The sequence below is a fragment of the Hyla sarda genome, chromosome 11, assembly GCF_029499605.1.
Source record: "Hyla sarda isolate aHylSar1 chromosome 11, aHylSar1.hap1, whole genome shotgun sequence".
Taxonomy (NCBI): Eukaryota; Metazoa; Chordata; class Amphibia; order Anura; family Hylidae; genus Hyla; species Hyla sarda.
Genome location: NC_079199.1, coordinates 69,959,564 through 69,979,333, shown reverse-complemented (window position 1 = coordinate 69,979,333; position 19,770 = coordinate 69,959,564). Strand labels below are relative to the sequence as shown.

The window sequence follows — 19,770 nt, the reverse complement described above, 5'->3', positions numbered from 1 at the left end:
TTTTGCCGGCAGGTTATCTCCATAATATTCCCGAACATCACTTTCAGCGGAGGAGTCATGAGAGCCCTTATCAGAGTGAGAGGGATCTGAGTCCATTTCACCAGCCCAATCTGTAACATCTCTAGCTGGGGGTCCCCTGAAAGGTGCAGGAAGGTCTAGTAGTGGAGGAGAGGTTGCCCTGATTAGGTCAGGTACAGGGGCCGTGTGCTTCTGGGGTCTTAGCTTCCTGGCAACCGTGTGCCATTGATCAGGCAAGGTATCACAGGGGTTCTGGGCAGGCTCAGGAGCAGCTGGTGACAGAAGCTGCGGATAATAGCTGATGCTGGGCACAGCAGAGTCTCCATTTTGCTGTAGAGGTTGGCCCACTGTGGCTGGGGTCGGGGGCCTTGCAGGACTTCGGAGGAGAGGGTGCCAGGAGGGTTGTGCACCTGCACACATATGTCTGCTGCCGCCGCAGCACAGGAGGCTGGAGCGGGAGTTGCATCCGCCATTTTCATTGGGGGAGAGGCTGTGGAGCTTTGGGGACTCTGGGCTGAGGGGACGCCACTTCCAACTGAGGGTGGCGAGCCCAACGCAGGAAAATCTCCCAGGGAGGAAGCGGGGAGAGATCTTACTTGAGCCACCTGAGGTGGCGATGGCAGCGAGCTTCTTTGCGGGAGCGACATAGCAGGGAGGCTGGTGGTGACTCGCTGAAGAGGATGGTCGCTCAGACTTCTCTGGCTGCTGCAGGACCGGAGCGTGGGCAAAGAAGCGAGTGATGTGGTCCGATGGATGCCCGCTGTTCTGAGGTACTCCAAGCTTCTTCTTGTTCCTAGATCTGCCTCCCATATCCAGGTCGGTCGCCTGTTAAAAGGCCGGTCAGGTCAGAGCTTTGCTCCAGTGTGTCGAGCCACGACCCGACCTCTATCACTTTATGTATTAATAACTCTTGGATGCTTTTACTTATAAATTTGATTCCAAGATTGCGTTTTCATGACATATTCTACTTTATGTTAGTGGTAAATGTATGTCGATACTTGCATCATTTCTTGGTGAAAAATTTGAAAATTTCTGAAAAAATTTGAACATTTTGCATTTTTCTAACTTTCAAGCTCTCTGCTTGTAAGGAAAATAGACCAAATAAATTATATATTGACTCACATAAACAATATGTCTACTTTATGTTTGCATCATAAAGCAATTTTCTAATTTTTCCTGAACATTTCAAAATCAGAATTTTTCAGGGACCAGTTAAGTTTAGAAGTGAATTTGAGGGTGATTATGTTGGAAATCCCCATATAATGGACCCCATAATTCAAAATGACATTCAAAAAGTTTGTTAACCCTTTAGATATTTCACAGGAATAGCAGCAAAATGGACGAGAAAAATCTAAATTTCCATTTTTACACTAAAATGTTATTGTAGCCCCATTTTTACAAGGGGTAAAAGGTAAAAAGGCCCCCCAAAACTTGTAATTCATTTTCCCTCGAGTAAGGAAATACCTCATATGTGGATGTAAAGTGCTCTATGGGTGCACTAGATGGCTCAAAAGGGAAGGAACGACAATGGCATTTTGCTGAAATGGTTTTTGGGGGGCATGTCCCATTTAGGAAGCCCCCATGATGCCAGAATATTAAAAAAAACACATGGCATATTATTTTGGAAACTACACCCCTCAAGGAACGTAACAAGGGGTACAGTGAGCCTTAACTCCCCAAAGGTGATTGACGAACTTCCGTTAAAGTGGGATGTGAAAATGAAAAATTAGATTTTTAACACTAAAATGCTGGTGTTACCCCAAACTTTTCATTTCCACAAGGAGTAACAGGAGAAAATGCCCCCAAAACTTGTAACCCCATTTCTTATGAGTAAGGAAATTCCTCATATGTGGATGTAAAGTGCTCTGTGTGTGCACTAGATGGCTCAGAAGGGAAGGAACGACAATGGCATTTTGGAGAGCGTATTTTGCTGAAATGGTTTTTGGGGGGCATGTCCCATTTAGGAAGCCCCCATGATGCCAGAACATTAAAAAAACACATGGCATACTATTTTGGAAACTACACCCCTCAAGGAACGTAACAAGGGGTACAGTGAGCCTTAACTCCCTACAGGTGATTGACGAACTTCCGTTAAAGTGGGATGTGAAAATGAAAAATTTGATTTTTAACACTAAAATGCTGGTGTTACCCCAAACTTTTCATTTCCACAAGGAGTAACAGGAGAAAATGCCCCCAAAACTTGTAACCCCATTTCTCTTGAGTAAGGAAATTCCTCATATGTGGATGTAAAGTCCTCTGTGCATGCACTAGAGGGCTCAGAAGGGAAGGAGCGACATTGGGCTTTTGGAGAGCGCATTTTGCTGAAATGGTTTTTGGGGGGCATGTTCCATTTAGGAAGCCCCCATGATGCCAGGATGGTAAAAAAAAAACATATGGCATACCATTTTAAAAACTACACCCCTCAAGGAACATAACAAGGGGTATAGTGAGCCTTAACACCTCACAGGTGATTGACAAACTTTCGTTATAATAGGACAAGAAAATGAAAAATGTGATTTTTAACACTAAAATGCTGGTGTTACCCCAAACTTTTCATTTTTTCACAAGGAGTAATAGGAGAAAATGCCCCCAAAAATTTGTAACCCCATTTCTCTTGAGTAAGGAAATACCTCATATGTGGATGTAAAGTGCTCTGTGGGTGCACTAGAGGGCTCAAAAGGGAAGGAGCGACATTGGGCTTTTGGAGAGCGAATTTTGCTGAAACGGTTTTTGGGGGGCATGTCGCATTTAGGAAGCCCCCATGATGCCAGAACAGTAAAAAAAAACACAAGGCATACTATTTTGGAAGCTACACCCCTCAAGGAACGTAACAAGGGGTACAGTGAGACTTAACACCCCACAGGTGATTGACGAAATTTCGTTAAATTGGGACATAAAAATAAAACAAAATATTTTTTCAATAAAATGCTGGTGTTACCCCAAATTTTTTATTTTTCCAAGGGGTAATAGGAGAAAGCCCCCAAAAATTTGTAACCTCATTTCTTCTTAGTATGGAAATACCCCACATGTGGATGTAAAGTGCTCTGCGGGCGAACTACAATGCTCATAAGAGAAGAAGCGCCATTGGTCTTTTGGAGAGAGAATTTGGTTGGAATGGAAATCAGGAGCCTTTTACGTTTACAAAGCCCCCATGGTGCCAGAACCGTGGACCCCCCTCAAGTGACCCCTTTTTGGAAACTACACCCCTCACAGAATTTAATAAGGGGTGCAGTGAGTATTTAAACCCCACTGGCATGTGACAGATCTTTGGAACAGTAGGCTGTGTAAATGAAAAAAATTTTTTTTATTTTTACGGATGACTGTTCAAAAAATCAGTCAGACACCTGTGGGGCATAAATGCTCACTGTACCCCTTATAACATTCCGTGAGAGGTGTAGTGTCCAAAATGAGGTCACATGTAGGGGCACCATGGGGGCTTTGTAAATGCACTTGGCCTTCAGTTCCAGCCTAATTCTCTTCTGAGCATTATAGTTCGCCCGCAGAGCTCTTTACATCCACATATGGGGTATTTCCATACTCAGAAAAAATGGGGTTACAATTTTGGGAGGCTTTTTTCCTATTACCCCTTCTGAAAATGAAAAATTTGGGATAACACCAGTATTTCAAGGGGGGGGGGGGGGGGAAGCACATTTTTAATTTTCATGTCCAACTTTTAACGTAAATTTGAGGGGTGTAGTTTCCAAAATGGAGTCACATATGGGTGTTGTTTTTTTTGCATTTATGTCAGAACCGCTGTAACAATCAGCCCCCTCTGTGCAAATCACCAATTTCGGCCTCAAATGTACACGGCGCTCTCACATTCCGGAGCCATGTAGTTCGTCTGCAGAGCATTGTATGTCCACATATGGGGTATTTCCGTACTCGGAAGAAATTGCGTTGGAAATTTTAGGGGTCTTTTTCTCCTTTTACCTCTTGTGAAAATGAAAAGTATGGGGCAACACCAGCATGTTAGTGTAAAAGGTTTTATTTTTTTACACTAACATGCTGGCGTAGCCCCCAACTTTACCTTTTCATAAGGGGTAAAAAGAGAAAAAGCCCCCCAAAATTTGTAACGCAATTTCTCCTGAGTACGGAAATACCCCATATGTGGCCCTAAACTGTGGCCTTGAAATACGACAGGGCTCCAAAGAGAGAGAGCTCCATGCGCATTTGAGGCCTAAATGAGGAATTTTCAATAGGGTCGAACCCGGATACAAGGATGGGGCTTGTCTCCACCAAAACCCCACAGCAGCGTTTTCCAAACATTGTGCCTCCAGCTGTTGCAAGACTCCCAGCCTGCCAGGACAGTTAATGGCTGTCCTGCAATACTGGGGGTTATTATTTTGCAACAGCTGGAGGCTCTGTTTAGGAAACACTGCCATATGAGATGTTTTTCATTCGTATATGTATATGTGGTATTTTTCTTTTTATTATGTGGTAGTGTAGTGTAGTGTTTTTAGGGTACATTCGCACTGGCGGGGGTTCGCAGTGAGTTTTCCGCTGCGAGTTTGAGCTGCAGCGGAAAATTTGCCGCAGCTCAAACTTGTAGAAGGAAACTCACTGTAAACCCCCGCCCGTGTGAATGTACCCTGTACATTCACATGGGGGGGGGATGCCCCAAACCTTCAGCTGTAGCAAAACTACAACTCCCAGAATACACTGACAGACCGTACATGCTGGGAGTTGTAGTTTTGCAACAGCTGTAGGCACACTGGTGGGGAACCACTGAGTTAGGAAACAGACTCTAGCTCAGTGATTCCAACCCGTGTGCCTCCAGCTGTTGCAAAACTACAACTCCCAGCATGTATGGTCTGTCAGTGTATTCTGGGAGTTGTAGTTTTGAACAGCTGAAGGTTTGGGGCACTACCACATAATTAGTAGTTTTGCAACAGCTGGAGGCACATGGGTTGGAATCACTGAGCTAGAGTCGGTTTCCTAACTCAGTGTTACCCCAACAGTGTGCCTCCAGCTGTTGCAAAACTACAACTCTCAGCATGACCAGACAGTCGGGGATGCTGGGCGTGTAGTTCTGCAATATCTGGCCCTTCAGATGTTGCAGAACTACAACTCCCAGCATGCCTGGCAGTCTGGGCATGCTAGGAGTTGTAGTTATGCAACAACTGGGAAAGAACAGTTTGGAGACCGCTAAGTAGTGGTCTCCAAACTGTAGCCCTCCAGATGTTGCAAAACTACAACTCCAAGCATGCCGAGACTGTCCACTCATGCTGGGAGTTGTGGTTCTGCAATATATGAAGGGCCAGATATTGTAGAACTACATGCCCAGCATGCCCAGACAGTCAGGGATGCTGGGCATGTAGTTCTACAACATCTGTAGTTTTGCAACATCTGGAGGGCTACAGTTTGGAGACCACTGTATAGTTGTCTCCAAACTGTGCCACTTCAGATGTTGCAAAACTACAACTCCTAGCATGCCCAGACAGTCAGTGCATGCTGAAAGTTGTAGTTTTGCAACATCTGGAGGACCACAGTTTATAAACCACTACACAGTGGTCTCCAAACTGTGGCCCTTCAGATGTTGCAAAACTACAACTCCCAGCATGCCCAGCCTTTGGCTGTCTGGGCATGCTGGGAGTTGTAGTTTGGCAACTCCTAGAAGGCAGCAGTAAAGATCACTTTACGGTGATCTTTACTGTTACCTTCACAGCTGCTCCGCCGCCAATCTCGCCGCTTGTCTCGCCGGTCCTTCAGGTACCTGCCACCATCTTCCTCCCCCCCCCCCCCCCCCCGCTCTGCCCCGACATCCAAAGGTGGGCAGAGCGGGGATTTCACCTTTAACCCCCGCCCCCAACTGCTAGCCATTGGTCAGTTAGTCCTAACTGACTAATGGCAGGGGATAGGAGGAGGTGCCAACTCGCTCCTATCCTTCAGGATGATCGGATTGGTCTCTGACAGCTCCGATCATCCCTATTTTCCGGGCTATCGGGTCATCAGAGACCAGAGAGGCAGCGGGAGATTAAGGAGGTAAACAAGTGGCTCAGAAGCTGGTGTATGAAGGAGGGGTTTGGGTTCATGGAGAACTGGGCCGATTTCGCTGTCGGTTACCGGCTCTAACGTAGGGACGGGCTGCACCTCAATGGGGAGAGTGCAGATGTGCTTGGGGAGAAGATGGCTAGAAGGTTGGGGAAGATAGTGTAGAAAGAGAGGGGGGACTTAATAATGTACCTGGGAGGGAGGGTTTCGAATAGTTAATAGGGATAGGCATCATAGGAAAAAAAAAAAACATACACCATTGAAGTGCATTTTGACTAATGCCAGAAGTCTGTCCAATAAAACTGATGAACTGGAGTTGAAAATTTCGGAGGAGGATTATGACATAGTAGGTATAACAGAGACTTGACAATTGTAGAGTAGGCAAGGAGTGAACCGGCACTGCACTTCTTCTGGCAACAATATATAATGGAGTAAGTCCCGATGCAACCATACATAGTGGATATGTTAACCCTTGTAGATAAGTGGGGGTGCTAGCGTAACAAAAACCAGTGTATGCAGCAATTCAACTTTTTCTTTATTTCAGAACATCAAGACACGGTGTGAGGAAGTCCACAAGGAGGGAGTGAGAGACGCCACTCTCAGTGCAGGGGCGTACCTGTTGACCGGAAGAAGCGTCAGTTGATGACACGAAACTAGTCGTCCAGTGGTACGCCCCTGCACTGAGAGCGGCGTCTCTCACTCCCTGCTTGTGGACTTCCTCACACCGTGTCTTGATGTTCTGAAATAAAGAAAAAGTTGAATTCTTTCCAGTGGGTGAGTGCAGCGTTCTTCATCGCTTCCTTCAGTTATAACAGAGACTTGGTTGGACGATAGTTGTGACTGGGCAGTCAACATACAGTGTTATAGTCTATTCAGGAAGGATCAGACAAAACGGAAAGGGGGAGGAGTCTGTCTTTATGTAAAGTCCAATTTGAAGTCCGCACTGCTGGAGGATATTTGGAAGGGAAACGATAATGTGAAGTCATTATGGGCAGAAATATATGGAGATAAAAATAAAAAAAATTCTGATAGGGGTTTGCTATAAGCCACCAAACATAATGGAAGAGCCAGAAGATCAATTATTGAGGCAAATAAACAAGGCAGCAAATCAAAATGATGTGATAATAATGGGGGACTTTAATTATCCTGATATAAACTGGGAGACTGAGACCTGTGAATCTCATAAAGGAAACAGGTTTCTGACTATAACTAAAGACAATTATCTGTCCCAAATTATGCAGGGCCCTACCAGAGGGGGTGCCCTACTAGACTTAATATTAACCAATGTACCTGACAGAGTAATTAATGTGCAAGTAGATGGACACCAAGGAAATAGTGATCATAATATAATACATTATAACTTGTTCTTTAATATGGGAATCTCTCGAGGGGCCACAAAAAACAATGAACTTTAGGAAGGCAAAGTTCGATCAACTCAGAGAAGCCCATAACAATATAAAATGGGATAATGTCCTCAAAAAGAACAATACTGACACTAAATGGGAGACTTTTAAAAATATCTTAAATTTGTACTGTAAGATGTACCTTATGGGAATAAAAGGGTCAGAAATAAAAGAAAACCAATATGGATGAATAAAAATGTTAAGGGGGCAATAAATGACAAAAATAAAGCATTTAAATTACTAAAACGGGACAGCAGTGAAGAAGCATTACAAAGCAATAGAGAAAAATGTAAAAAAACAGATAAAAGCCACAAAAATTGAGACAGAAAGACTCATTGTCAAAGAGAGTAAAACTAACCCCAAAATTTTCTTTAACTATATAAATAGCAAAAAGGTCAAAAATAAAAGTGTAGGCCCTTTAAAAAATGATGAGGAAGAAATTATAAACGGGGATCAGGAAAAAGCAAATATATTAACCAAATTCTTCTCCACTGTGTTCACTGACTAAAATGAAATGGCAGGTGAAATAAAGTGTGATAAGGTAAACTCCCCAGTACAGGTCACCTGTCTAACCCAGGAAGAAGTACAGTGCCGCCTACAAAAAATCAAAACAGACAAATCACCAGGTCCAGATGGCATTCACCCCCGTGTTCTAAAGGAATTAAGTAATGTAATAGACAGACCCCTATTTTTAATATTCAGGGACTCTATAGTGACAGGGACTGTTCCCCAGGACTGGCGCATGACAAATGTGGTGCCAATATTTAAGAAGGGGTCAAAAAGTGACCCCGGGAATTATAGACCTGTTAGTTTAACCTCGGTTATATGTAAATTGTTTGAGGGTTTCCTAAAAGATGCTTTTTTGGAATATCTTTATAAAAATAAATGTATGACCCCGTATCATCATGGATTTATGAGGGATCGGTCCTGTCAAACTAACCTGATCAGCTTTTATGAGGAGGTGAGCTCCAGACTGGACCAGGGGCAATCGCTGAATGTCGTATATCTGGATTTTTCCAAAGCATTTGATACGGTTCCACATAAAAGGTTGGTGCATAAAATGTGAAGGTTTGGGCTGGGGGAGAATGCGTGTAAGTGGGTAAGTAACTGGCTCAATGATAGGAAACAGATGATGGTTATTAATGGTACTTATTCTGATTGGGTGACTGTTACTAGTGGGGTACCACAGGGATCCGTCTTGGGTCCTGTTCTATTTAATATATTTATGAATGACCTAGTAGAAGGGTTGAATAGTAAAGTAGCACTCTTTGCAGATGATACTAAACTCTGTAAAGTGGTCAACACAATAGAGGACAGTGCACTGTTACAAATGGATCTGGATAGGTTGGAAATTTGGGCTGAAAAGTGGCAGATGAGGTTCAACACTGATAAATGTAAGGTAATGCACATGGGGAAGAAAAATCCGGGGCTGGGATTATGTATTAAATGGGAGAACACTTGGGTCGACTGACCTGGAAATGGACTTAGGAGTCTTAGTTAACAGTAAATTTAGCTGTAGTGACCAGTGTCGGGCAGCTGCTGCCAAGGCTAATAAAATCATGGGGTGCATCAATAGGGGCATAGATGCCCACGACAAGGAAATAATTCTACCGCTGCACAAATCACTAGTCAGACCACATATAGAATACTGTGTATAGTACTGGGCACCAGTGTACAAGAAAGATATAGTGGAGCTGGAGAGAGTTCAAAGACGGGCAACCAGAGTATTATGGGGAATGGGAGGACTACAGTGCCCAGAAAGATTATCAGAATTAGGGTTATTTAGTTTAGAAAAAAGAAGGCTTAGGGGAGACCTAATAACTATGTATAAATATATCAGGGGACAGTACAGAGATCTCTCCCATGATCTATTTATACCCAGGACTGTATCAATAACAAGGGGGCATCTTCTACGTCTAGAGGAAAGAAGGTTTCTACACCAGCACAGATGGGGGTTCTTTACTGTAAGAGCAGTGAGACTGTGGAATTCTCTCCAGGAGCAGGTGGTCATGGTGAACTCTGTAATAGAGTTCAAAAAGGGGATGGATGCATTTTTGGAGAGTAATAACATCGCTGGTTATGTATACTAGATTTATAGGGACAGAATGTTGATCCAGGGATTTATTCTGACTGCCATATTTGGAGTCGGGATGGAATTTTGACAAATGAATAAGAAATAAAGTTCTCTCAGCTCACCTCCTCCACGGTCTGCAAGGACCCGAGCCCGGCCAGGCTTGAAACTTGTAGGCAAATGAAGAAAGGTAGTCCAGCAGTCCCTTAAAACGTAGATCCTTTATTTCACTTTTCTTTAAAAATACAGAGCACACACCATCCACCTTCACCTGGTCAGCAAACAACTCCTATGGACGCGTTTCGAAAGCATGCGTTCGAAACGCGTCCATAGGAGTTGTTTGCTGACCAGGTGAAGGTGGATGGTGTGTGCTCTGTATTTTTATAGAAAAGTGAAATAAAGGATCTACGTTTTAAGGGACTGCTGGACTACCTTTCTTCATTTACCTATGGAATTTTGACCTCTAGTATGAGGGTTTTTTGCCTTCCTCTGGATCAACTCAACTCAATAGGGACATATTAGGGTTATAGGTTGAACTTGATGGTCTTTTTTCAACCTTATGAACTATGTTACTATGTATGTTACTATGATCAGCCTGGAATCGCCGCAAATTGCCGATCTGAATCAACATGGGGGGGTCTCAGACCCCTTAGGCATTGCCAAGGGGTACTCCGCTGCCTCAGTGTCCGGAACATTTTTTTCTGAATGCTTGGAGCGAGTGGCGGGATCATGATGTCATGACTATGCCCCCCATGACGTCACACCCCTCAATGCAAGTCATGCTCCCTCCCATAGACTTGCATTGAGGGGGCATGGCATGATGTCACAAGGGGCGTGACCATGACATCACGACCCCACTGCCTGTACCCAGCGTTCTAAACAAACGCCAATTGCTGCACTTTGCATAGGGGATAAGATGTCTAGGGGCGGAGTACCCCTTTAAATGATGAAACGTGAGAGAGGTGCTAAGCAACTTTACCACATCAGGTAGAATAATTTGACAACCCCATATTAGAAAAGGGATAAAGATAGAGAAGATTAGATATGGGGTTGCCATCTGATTCCACCAGATGTGGTAAAGTTGCTTAGCACCTCTCTATCCCATCATCATTTAACCTCTTAAGGACCCAGGGCGTATGGATACGCCCTCACACCCTGGGCCTTAAGGACCCAGGGCGTACTAGTACGCCCTGGCGTTTTCCGGTCTCTGCCGCGCGCCGGGCAGAGATCGGAACTGGATGCCTGCTGAAATCCTTCAGCAGGCAACCAGGGCAAACGCCGAGGGGGGCCATGTAGGCCCCCCATGTCGGCGATCGCCGCAAATCGCAAGGGAAATCGCCCTTGCGATCTGCGGCGATACCGGGCTGATCGGGTCTCTGGGACCCGACCGCCCGGTAATTTCGCATGATCCCGGCTGTCACAGACAGCCAGGACCATGCTAACGTATAGGAGCGAGGTGGCAAGCCTGCCACCTCCTCCGATCCCCTGCGATCCGTCGGTTGGTTAACCGACCAATCGCAGGAGGGGGGGCGGTTACTTCCTCCCGTCCTGCCCGGCCCCTGAAAGTCCGGAGAGGACGGGAGGAAGACCGGAGGACGCGGCTCGTCCCTGAAGACCCGGATACAGACAATGAAGACGGCGGCGGCGGCGACAGGTGAGTAGATCTTCAGCCGCGGCCGGGCCCTTTACAGCAATGCACGTCGCCGTAAAGCGACATGCATTGCTGTATTGGGACCCTGTAAACTACAACTCCCAGCATGCCCAGACAGCCCTTGGCGTCTGGGCATGATGGGAGTTGCAGTTTTGCAACATCTGGAGGTCCACAGTTTGGAGACCACTGTGCCCTTCCAGATGTTGCAAAACTACACATCCTCAGCATGCCCTTACTGTCCAGGCATGCTGGGAGTTGTAGTTCTGTAACATCTGGCCCTTCAGATGTTGCAGAACTACAACTCCCAGCATGCCTGGACAGTTTGGGCATACTGGGAGTTGTAGTTTTGCAATATCTGGAAGGGCACAGATTGGGAACCACTGTATTAGTGGTCTACAAACTGTAGTCCTCCAGATGTTGCAAAACTACAACTCCAAGCATGCTGGGAGTTGTAGTTCGGCAACATCTGGCTCTAAAGATGTTGCCGAACTACTACTCCCAACATGCCTGAGAATGTTTGGGAGTAGTGGTTTTGCAACAACTGGAGGCACACTGGTTGGGAAACATTGTCTGTTTCCTAACTCAGTGTTTCCCAACCCGTGTGCCTCCAGCTGTTGCAAAACTATAACTACCAGCATGCACTGATAGACTGTGCATGCTGGGAGTTGTAGTTTTGCAACAGCTGGAGGTCCCCCCCCTGTGAATGTACAGGATACATTCACATGGGCAGGGGGCTTACAGTGAGTATCAGGCTGCAAGTTTGCGATGCAGCAAATTTTGCGCGGCAGCTCAAACTCGCTGTAACCCCCCGCCCATGTGACTGTACCCTAAAAACACTACACTACACTAACACAAAATAAAATAAAAAGTAAAAAACACTACATATACACATACCCCTACACAGCCCCCCTCCCTCCCCAATAAAAATGAAAAACGTCTGGTACGCCACTGTTTCCAAAATGGAGCCTCCAGCTGTTGCAAAACAACAACTCCCAGTATTGCTGGACAGCCGTTGACTGTCCAAGCATGCTGGGAGTTTTGCAACAGCTGGAGGCACCCTGTTTGGGAATCACTGGCGTAGAATACCCCTATGTCCACCCCTATGCAAATCCCTAATTTAGGCCTCAAATGCACATGGCGCTCTCACTTTGGAGCCCTGTCGTATTTCAAGGCAACAGTTTAGGGTCACATATGGGGCATCGCCGTACTCGGGAGAAATTGCCTAACAAATTTTGGGGGGCTTTTACTCCTTTCACCCCTTATGAAAATGTGAAGTTGGGATCTAAACCAGCATGTTAGTGTAAAAAAAATAAATTTTTTACACTAACATGCTGGTGTTGCTCTATACTTTTCATTTTGACAAGAGGTAAAAGGGAAAAAAGCCCCCAAAATTTGTAACGCAATTTCTCCCGAGTACGGAGATACCCCATATGTGGGCGCAAAGTGTCCTGGGGGCGCACAACAAGGCCCAGAAGGGAGAGTGCACCATGTACATTTGAGGTGATTTGCACAGGGGTGGCTGATTGTTACAGCGGTTTTGACAAACGCAAAAAAAACAAAACCCCACATGTGACCCCATTTTGGAAACTACACCCCTCACGGAATGTAATGAGGGGTGCAGTGAGAATTTACACCCCACAGGTGTCTGACGGATCTTTGGAACAGTGGGCTGTGCAAATTAAAAATTTTGTACAGCCCACTGTTCCAAAGATCTGACAGACACCAGTGGGGGTAAATGCTCACTGTACCCCTTGTTACATTCCTCAAGGGGTCTAGTTTCCAAAATGGTATGCCATGTGGGGGTTATTTTGCTGTCCTGGCACCATAGGGGCTTCCTAAATGCGAAGTGCCCCCCGAGCAAAATTTGCTCTCAAAAAGCCAAATATGACTCCTTCTCTTCTGAGCATTGTAGTTCGCTCGTAGTGCACTTCAGGTCAACTTATGGGGTACCTCCATACTCAGAAGAGATGGGGTTACAAATTTTGGGGGGTATTTTCTGCTATTAACCCTTGCAAAAATGTGAAATTTGGGGGGAATCACACATTTTAGTGAAATTTTATTTTATTTTTTTACATATGCAAAAGTTGTGAAACACATGTGGGGTATTAAGGCTCACTTTATTCCTTGTTACGTTCCTCAAGGGGTCTTGTTTCCAAAATGGTATGGCATGTGGGTATTTTTTGCTGTCCTGGCACCATAGGGGCTTCCTAAATGCAACATGCCCCCCAAAAACCATTTCAGAAAAACGTACTCTCCAAAATCCCCTTGTCACTCCTTCGGTTCTGAGCCCTCTACTGCGCCCACCGAACACTTTACATAGACATATGAGGTATGTGCTTACTCTAGAGAAATTGGGCTACAAATATAAGTATACATTTTCTCCTTTTACCCCTCGTAAAAATTCAAAAATTGGGTCTACAAGAACATGCGAGTGTAAAAAATGAAGATTGTGAATTTTCTCCTTCACTTTCCTGCTATTCCTGTGAAACACCTAAAGGGTTAAAAGGCTGACAGAATATCATTTTGTATACTTTGGGGGGTGCAGTTTTTATAATGGGGTAATTTGTGGGGTATTTCTAATATGAAGACCCTTCAAATCCACTTCAAACCTGAACTGGTCCCTGAAAAATAGTGAGTTTGGAAATTTTGTGAAAAATTGGAAAATTGCTGCTGAACTTTGAAGCCCTCTGGTGTCTTCCAAAAGTAAAAACTTGTCAATTTTATGATGCAGACATAAAGTAGACATATTGTATATGTGAAAAAAAAATTAAAATATTTTGAATATCCATTTTCCTTACAAACAGAGAGCTTCAAAGTTAGAAAAATGCAAAATTTTCAAATTTTTCATAAAATTTTCAAATTTTTCACCAAGAAAGGCTGCAAGTTACAAGATTTTTTTTACCACTACGTTAAAGTAGAATATGTCACGAAAAAACAATCTCGGAATCAGATTGATAACTAAAAGCATTCCAGAGTTATTAATGTTTAAAGTGACAGTGGTCAGATGTTCAAAAAATGGCCGGGTCCTAAGGTGTAAAATGGCTGGGTCCTTAAGAGGTTAAATCTCTTGCCTCTAAATTGTGACTGATTATATCAACCTTGATTTCTGAGAAATTTAAATACCATGAGCTCAGAGGTTGTACCCCATTTGAAGCAAGACAATAGCTTAACTATAACAAATTGTGAAGTAGAAAGATCTGCATCAAATGGGTGGTGGCTTGAATTTGGAGAGTAGAGTAAAGGGTGGAGTGTGAAATATAGAGGATCGGGGGGAGATTTATCAAAACCTGTGCAAAGGAAAAGTTGCCCATCGCAACCAGTCAGATTACTTCTTTCATTTTGCAGAGCCCTTGTTAAAAATGAAAGAAGTGAGCTGATTGGTTGCTACGGATAACGGGCAACTTTTCCTCTGGATAGGTTTTGATAAATCTCCCAAAAGATGTGTATATTCTTTTGGTCCAATTAACACATTCTTTTTGAGCTCTTGATAAAAATTAGTTCATGTTTTTGGCCCAGATGCAAAATCTGTGTTAAGTCCCTCTCATACATCACAGAACATTTACAGTTCTTGTGCCCTTTTAAGTGTTAGAGGAGCAATTGGAAGTCACACCAGTGGCCAGGGTGAAGCTATAGGAGTGTATAGGTGTCAACTGAAACCAGACCGGTTGTTCTAAATAACACATTATAAATGAGAGGCCAAGCTACATATTTTGTACTACTCTGCCACTGGCTTTACTCATTTGTTATTATCCTGAAATATTTGACATCTCAAGCCTCCCTACTTGTGTGTGAATAAAAAGTACTTCTGAGACTACTGAATTAGGACATCAGTTCATCAATACATAAGAACTGCCATCAATGTTGCCATTCTCCCTATAAGGTTTGGCATTCCCAGACTGGGCATACAAGGCAGAGTCTAGCCCTGGCTCACGTCAGATTCAGCTATGGCACTTCATCTTGGAGCTGCTGCAGAAAGAGGAGTTTCGTCACATCATTGCCTGGCAGCAAGGAGAATACGGAGAGTTTGTCATCAAGGATCCAGATGAAGTGGCCAGACTGTGGGGCCAGAGGAAATGTAAACCCCAGATGAACTATGACAAATTGAGCCGGGCTCTTAGGTAAGTAAATTTCACTTGTTTAGAGAGACTGTTCCATCATCCATTCTTCACTCTTGATACAGATAAGCAGGGGTGTACACAAACTTCTGAGGGGTAAAAGTACCCTAAATAGGACACACTCCCACTTAAGGCTCTGTTGAATATATTACAATGTTATTAAAGTTAATACTCCCTATTCTAAATTTTAAGCCACTTATTTTTATAATATATCTATTCAGGGGAGCTCTGGTTTTCTGACTTGATAAATTATATATCTCGTTAACATACAGTCACCACTAAAGGAAGCAAATTTGGTTTTGAATATAGATTAATACATCTGGAATAAAACTCTATATAGCTGTATAAATGTTTATGAAGTGAGCTCCCCCTGGTTAGTGGTGGTAGATAATGTGTCAGATAAAACATATCCATGCTAGGTTAACTTTCATCACAGGCCCTATGATATTCATGTGTCCTGCCTCTATGGTACAGTCTTAGGAGAGAGGTGGTCACTGGGTTGTCAGAACCACTTGCAGACTTTTACAATTTTTATCAGATACTGGCAGTGGCGTCTCCAGCTTTCAAATTTTGGGGGGGGGGCACACTGGGGGCCAGGACAAAAGTAGGGGGGGCAATTATAACAACACCACATTTATACATTACACGTGCAAATTATATCCAAGCCAAGAGCAGCATCGGGGGACCATGAAGATCTCATTGACTTCAAAGGCAGCTTCAGAATGTGTCTACGTGGAGAAGAAGTGACATGTCACTTATTTTTTGGCCAGTTCCCTGTCAAACATTAACATAAGTAATATATGTGTAGATAGAAGCGTGCTGGCACTACCTGTATTTTGTGGTTCACAAAAAATACGTTCGTCCTATAATCCGGACTCTAAAGTATCAGACAGCACAGGCTTGTAATAATGTGGTGCTCATGTAATATAGGTAAAGACAGTTCATCCAATCGCAATGATGTAGAAAAATTACAGGCAACTCACCAATCTTTTGCAAGACTACATGATTAAGGGTGCATTCCCACGTGGCGTATTTTGCTGCGTATTTGCTGCGTATTTGGTGCTGCGTATTTTCCTACCCATTGACTTCAACAGGGAAAATAAAATACGCAGCAGCAAATATGCAGCAAATACGCCGTGTGGGAGCGTACCCTTAATTCCAGGGTGTGCAGGCAAAGCGGCTCCATGCCGCACCGGTGAGCCAGACGCTAGTGCCAACAATGACCTGTATACTGAGACTAATATTACAAATAATATCAGTATACAAGGAGGAATATTATCACCATACATATTACCATCATACTGTAACTGACCAAATCCTGTATACTGAGAACAATATTACCAATAATACCAGTATACAGGGAGAAAATATTGTCATTATACATATTATGGTCATACTGTTACTGACACCAATATTACTGATAATACCAGCACAAAAAAATAAAAATGGTCAGCACCTCCAGACAAAAGGTGCTTACTGTTAGTTGTGTGCGTTACTAGCAAGAAACAAATAATACTGCCACACCATGACCACCACTACCATTGTGACTGACTAATGACCGACTAACACCAATTGTTACTGTATAAAATTTATTTTACAAATACCAATACTCCCACATACACTGGCCTTATAGTGGTAGATACCAGCTGTACACATCACAGTGTGTATTATCCCTGTACTGTGACATCACTGTGTATTATTCATGTGCTGTGACATCACTGTGTGTATTATCCCTGTACTGTGACATCACTGTGTGTATTATCCCTGTACTGTGACATCACTGTGTATATTATCCCTGTACTGTGACATCACTGTGTGTATTATCCCTGTACTGTGACATCACTTTATGTATTATCCCTGTACTGTGACATCACTGTGTGTATTATCCCTGTACTGTGACATCACTGTATGTATTATCCCTGTACTGTGACATCACTGTGTATTATCCCTGTACTGTGACATCACTGTGTATATTATCCCTGTACTGTGACATCACTGTATGTATTATCCCTGTACTGTGACATCACTGTGTATTATCCCTGTACTGTGACATCACTGTGTGTATTATCCCTGTACTGTGACATCACTGTGTGTATTATCCCTGTACTGTGACATCACTGTATGTATTATCCCTGTACTGTGACATCACTGTGTATTATCCCTGTACCGTGACATCACTGTGTATATTATCCCTGTACTGTGACATCACTGTATGTATTATCACTGTACTGTGACATCACTGTGTGTATTATCCCTGTACTGTTGTCACGATGCCGGCTGGCAGGTAGTGGATCCTCTGTGCCAGAGAGGGATTGGCGTGGACCGTGCTAGTGGATCGGTTCTAAGCCACTACTGGTTTTCACCAGAGCCCGCCGCAAAGCGGGATGGTCTTGCTGCGGCGGTAGTGACCAGGTCGTATCCACTAGCAACGGCTCAACCTCTCTGGCTGCTGAAGATAGGCGCGGTACAAGGGAGTAGACAGAAGCAAGGTCGGACGTAGCAGAAGGTCGGGGCAGGCAGCAAGGATCGTAGTCAGGGGCAACGGCAGGAGGTCTGGAACACAGGCTAGGAACACACAAGGAACGCTTTCACTGGCACAATGGCAACAAGATCCGGCAAGGAAGTGCAGGGGAAGTGAGGTGATATAGGGAAGTGCACAGGTGAAGACACTAATTGGAATCACTGCGCCAATCAGCGGCGCAGTGGCCCTTTAAATCGCAAAGACCCGGCGCGCGCGCGCCCTAGGGAGCGGGGCCGCGCGCGCCGGGACAGGACCGAGGGAGAGCGAGTCAGGTACGGGAGCCGGGGTGCGCATCGCGAGCGGGCGCTACCCGCATCGCGAATCGCATCCCGGCTGGCAGCGGAATCGCAGCGCCCCGGGTCAGTGGATCTGACCGGAGCGCTGCAGCGGGGAGAGTGAAGCGAGCGCTCCGGGGAGGAGCGGGGACCCGGAGCGCTCGGCGTAACAGTACCCCCCCCCCTTGGGTCTCCCCCTCTTCTTAGAGCCTGAGAACCTGAGGAGCAGACTTTTGTCTAGGATGTTGTCCTCAGGTTCCCAGGATCTCTCTTCAGGACCACAACCCTCCCAGTCCACTAAAAAAAAAGTTTTCCCTCTGACCTTTTTGGAAGCTAAGATCTCTTTGACAGAGAAGATGTCCGAGGAGCCGGAAACAGGAGTGGGAGGAACAGATTTGGGAGAAAAACGGTTGAGGATGAGTGGTTTGAGAAGAGAGACGTGAAAGGCATTAGGGATACGAAGAGAAGGAGGAAGAAGAAGTTTATAAGAGACAGGATTAATTTGACACAAAATTTTGAAAGGACCAAGATAGCGTGGTCCCAACTTGTAGCTAGGGACACGGAAGCGGACATATTTAGCGGAGAGCCATACCTTGTCTCCAGGGGAAAAAACGGGAGGAGCTCTTCTTTTCTTATCCGCGAACTTCTTCATGCGTGATGAAGCCTGTAAGAGAGAATTTTGGGTCTCTCTCCATATGATGGAAAGGTCACGAGAAATTTCATCCACAGCGGGCAGACCAGAGGGCAAGGGGGTAGGGAGGGGGGGAAGAGGGTGACGGCCGTACACCACGAAAAATGGGGATTTGGAGGAAGATTCAGAGACCCTGAAGTTATACGAGAATTCGGCCCATGGAAGGAGATCTGCCCAGTCATCCTGGCGGGAGGAAACAAAATGTCGCAAATAATCACCCAAGATCTGGTTAATTCTTTCTACTTGTCCATTGGACTGGGGATGATATGCAGAAGAAAAATTTAATTTAATCTTGAGTTGTTTACAGAGAGCCCTCCAGAATTTAGACACGAATTGGACGCCTCTATCCGAGACAATCTGCGTAGGCAACCCGTGAAGACGAAAAATGTGTACAAAAAATTGTTTAGCCAACTGAGGCGCAGAAGGAAGACCAGGAAGAGGGATGAAATGTGCCATTTTGGAGAATCGATCAACGACCACCCAAATAACAGTGTTGCCACGGGAAGGGGGTAAATCAGTAATAAAATCCATACCAATCAGAGACCAAGGCTGTTCGGGGACAGGCAGGGGATGAAGAAAACCAGCGGGCTTCTGGCGAGGAGTCTTATCCCGGGCACAGATAGTGCAGGCTCGCACAAAGTCCACAACATCCGTCTCCAGAGTCGGCCACCAATAGAAGCGGGAGATGAGTTGCACAGATTTCTTGATGCCCGCATGACCTGCGAGATGGGAGGAGTGACCCCATTTGAGGATTCCGAGGCGTCGGCGTGGAGAAACAAAGGTCTTTCCTGGAGGAGTTTGCCTGATGGAGGCAGGAGAAGTGGAGATCAGGCAGTCAGGTGGAATGATGTGTTGCGGAGAGAGTTCAACTTCTGAGGCATCCGAGGAACGAGAGAGAGCATCGGCCCTAATGTTCTTATCGGCAGGACGAAAGTGAATCTCAAAATTAAATCGGGCAAAGAACAGAGACCACCGGGCCTGGCGAGGATTCAGCCGTTGGGCAGACTGGAGGTAGGAGAGGTTCTTGTGGTCGG

At 44.9% G+C, this 19,770-nt stretch overlaps 1 protein-coding gene across 4 annotated transcripts in view; it reads left to right on the top strand.

The window, feature by feature from the left end:
• LOC130295631 (ETS translocation variant 3-like protein) overlaps nucleotides 1–19,770 on the top strand; it is a 76,310-nt gene that overhangs the window by 34,006 nt on the left and 22,534 nt on the right. For all 4 annotated transcript variants that reach the window (XM_056546547.1, XM_056546546.1, XM_056546549.1 and 1 more), the window contains one exon: nucleotides 15,015–15,252. In XM_056546547.1, the coding sequence (XP_056402522.1) occupies nucleotides 15,015–15,252 (238 nt within the window). The remainder of the gene's footprint in view (nucleotides 1–15,014; nucleotides 15,253–19,770) is intronic.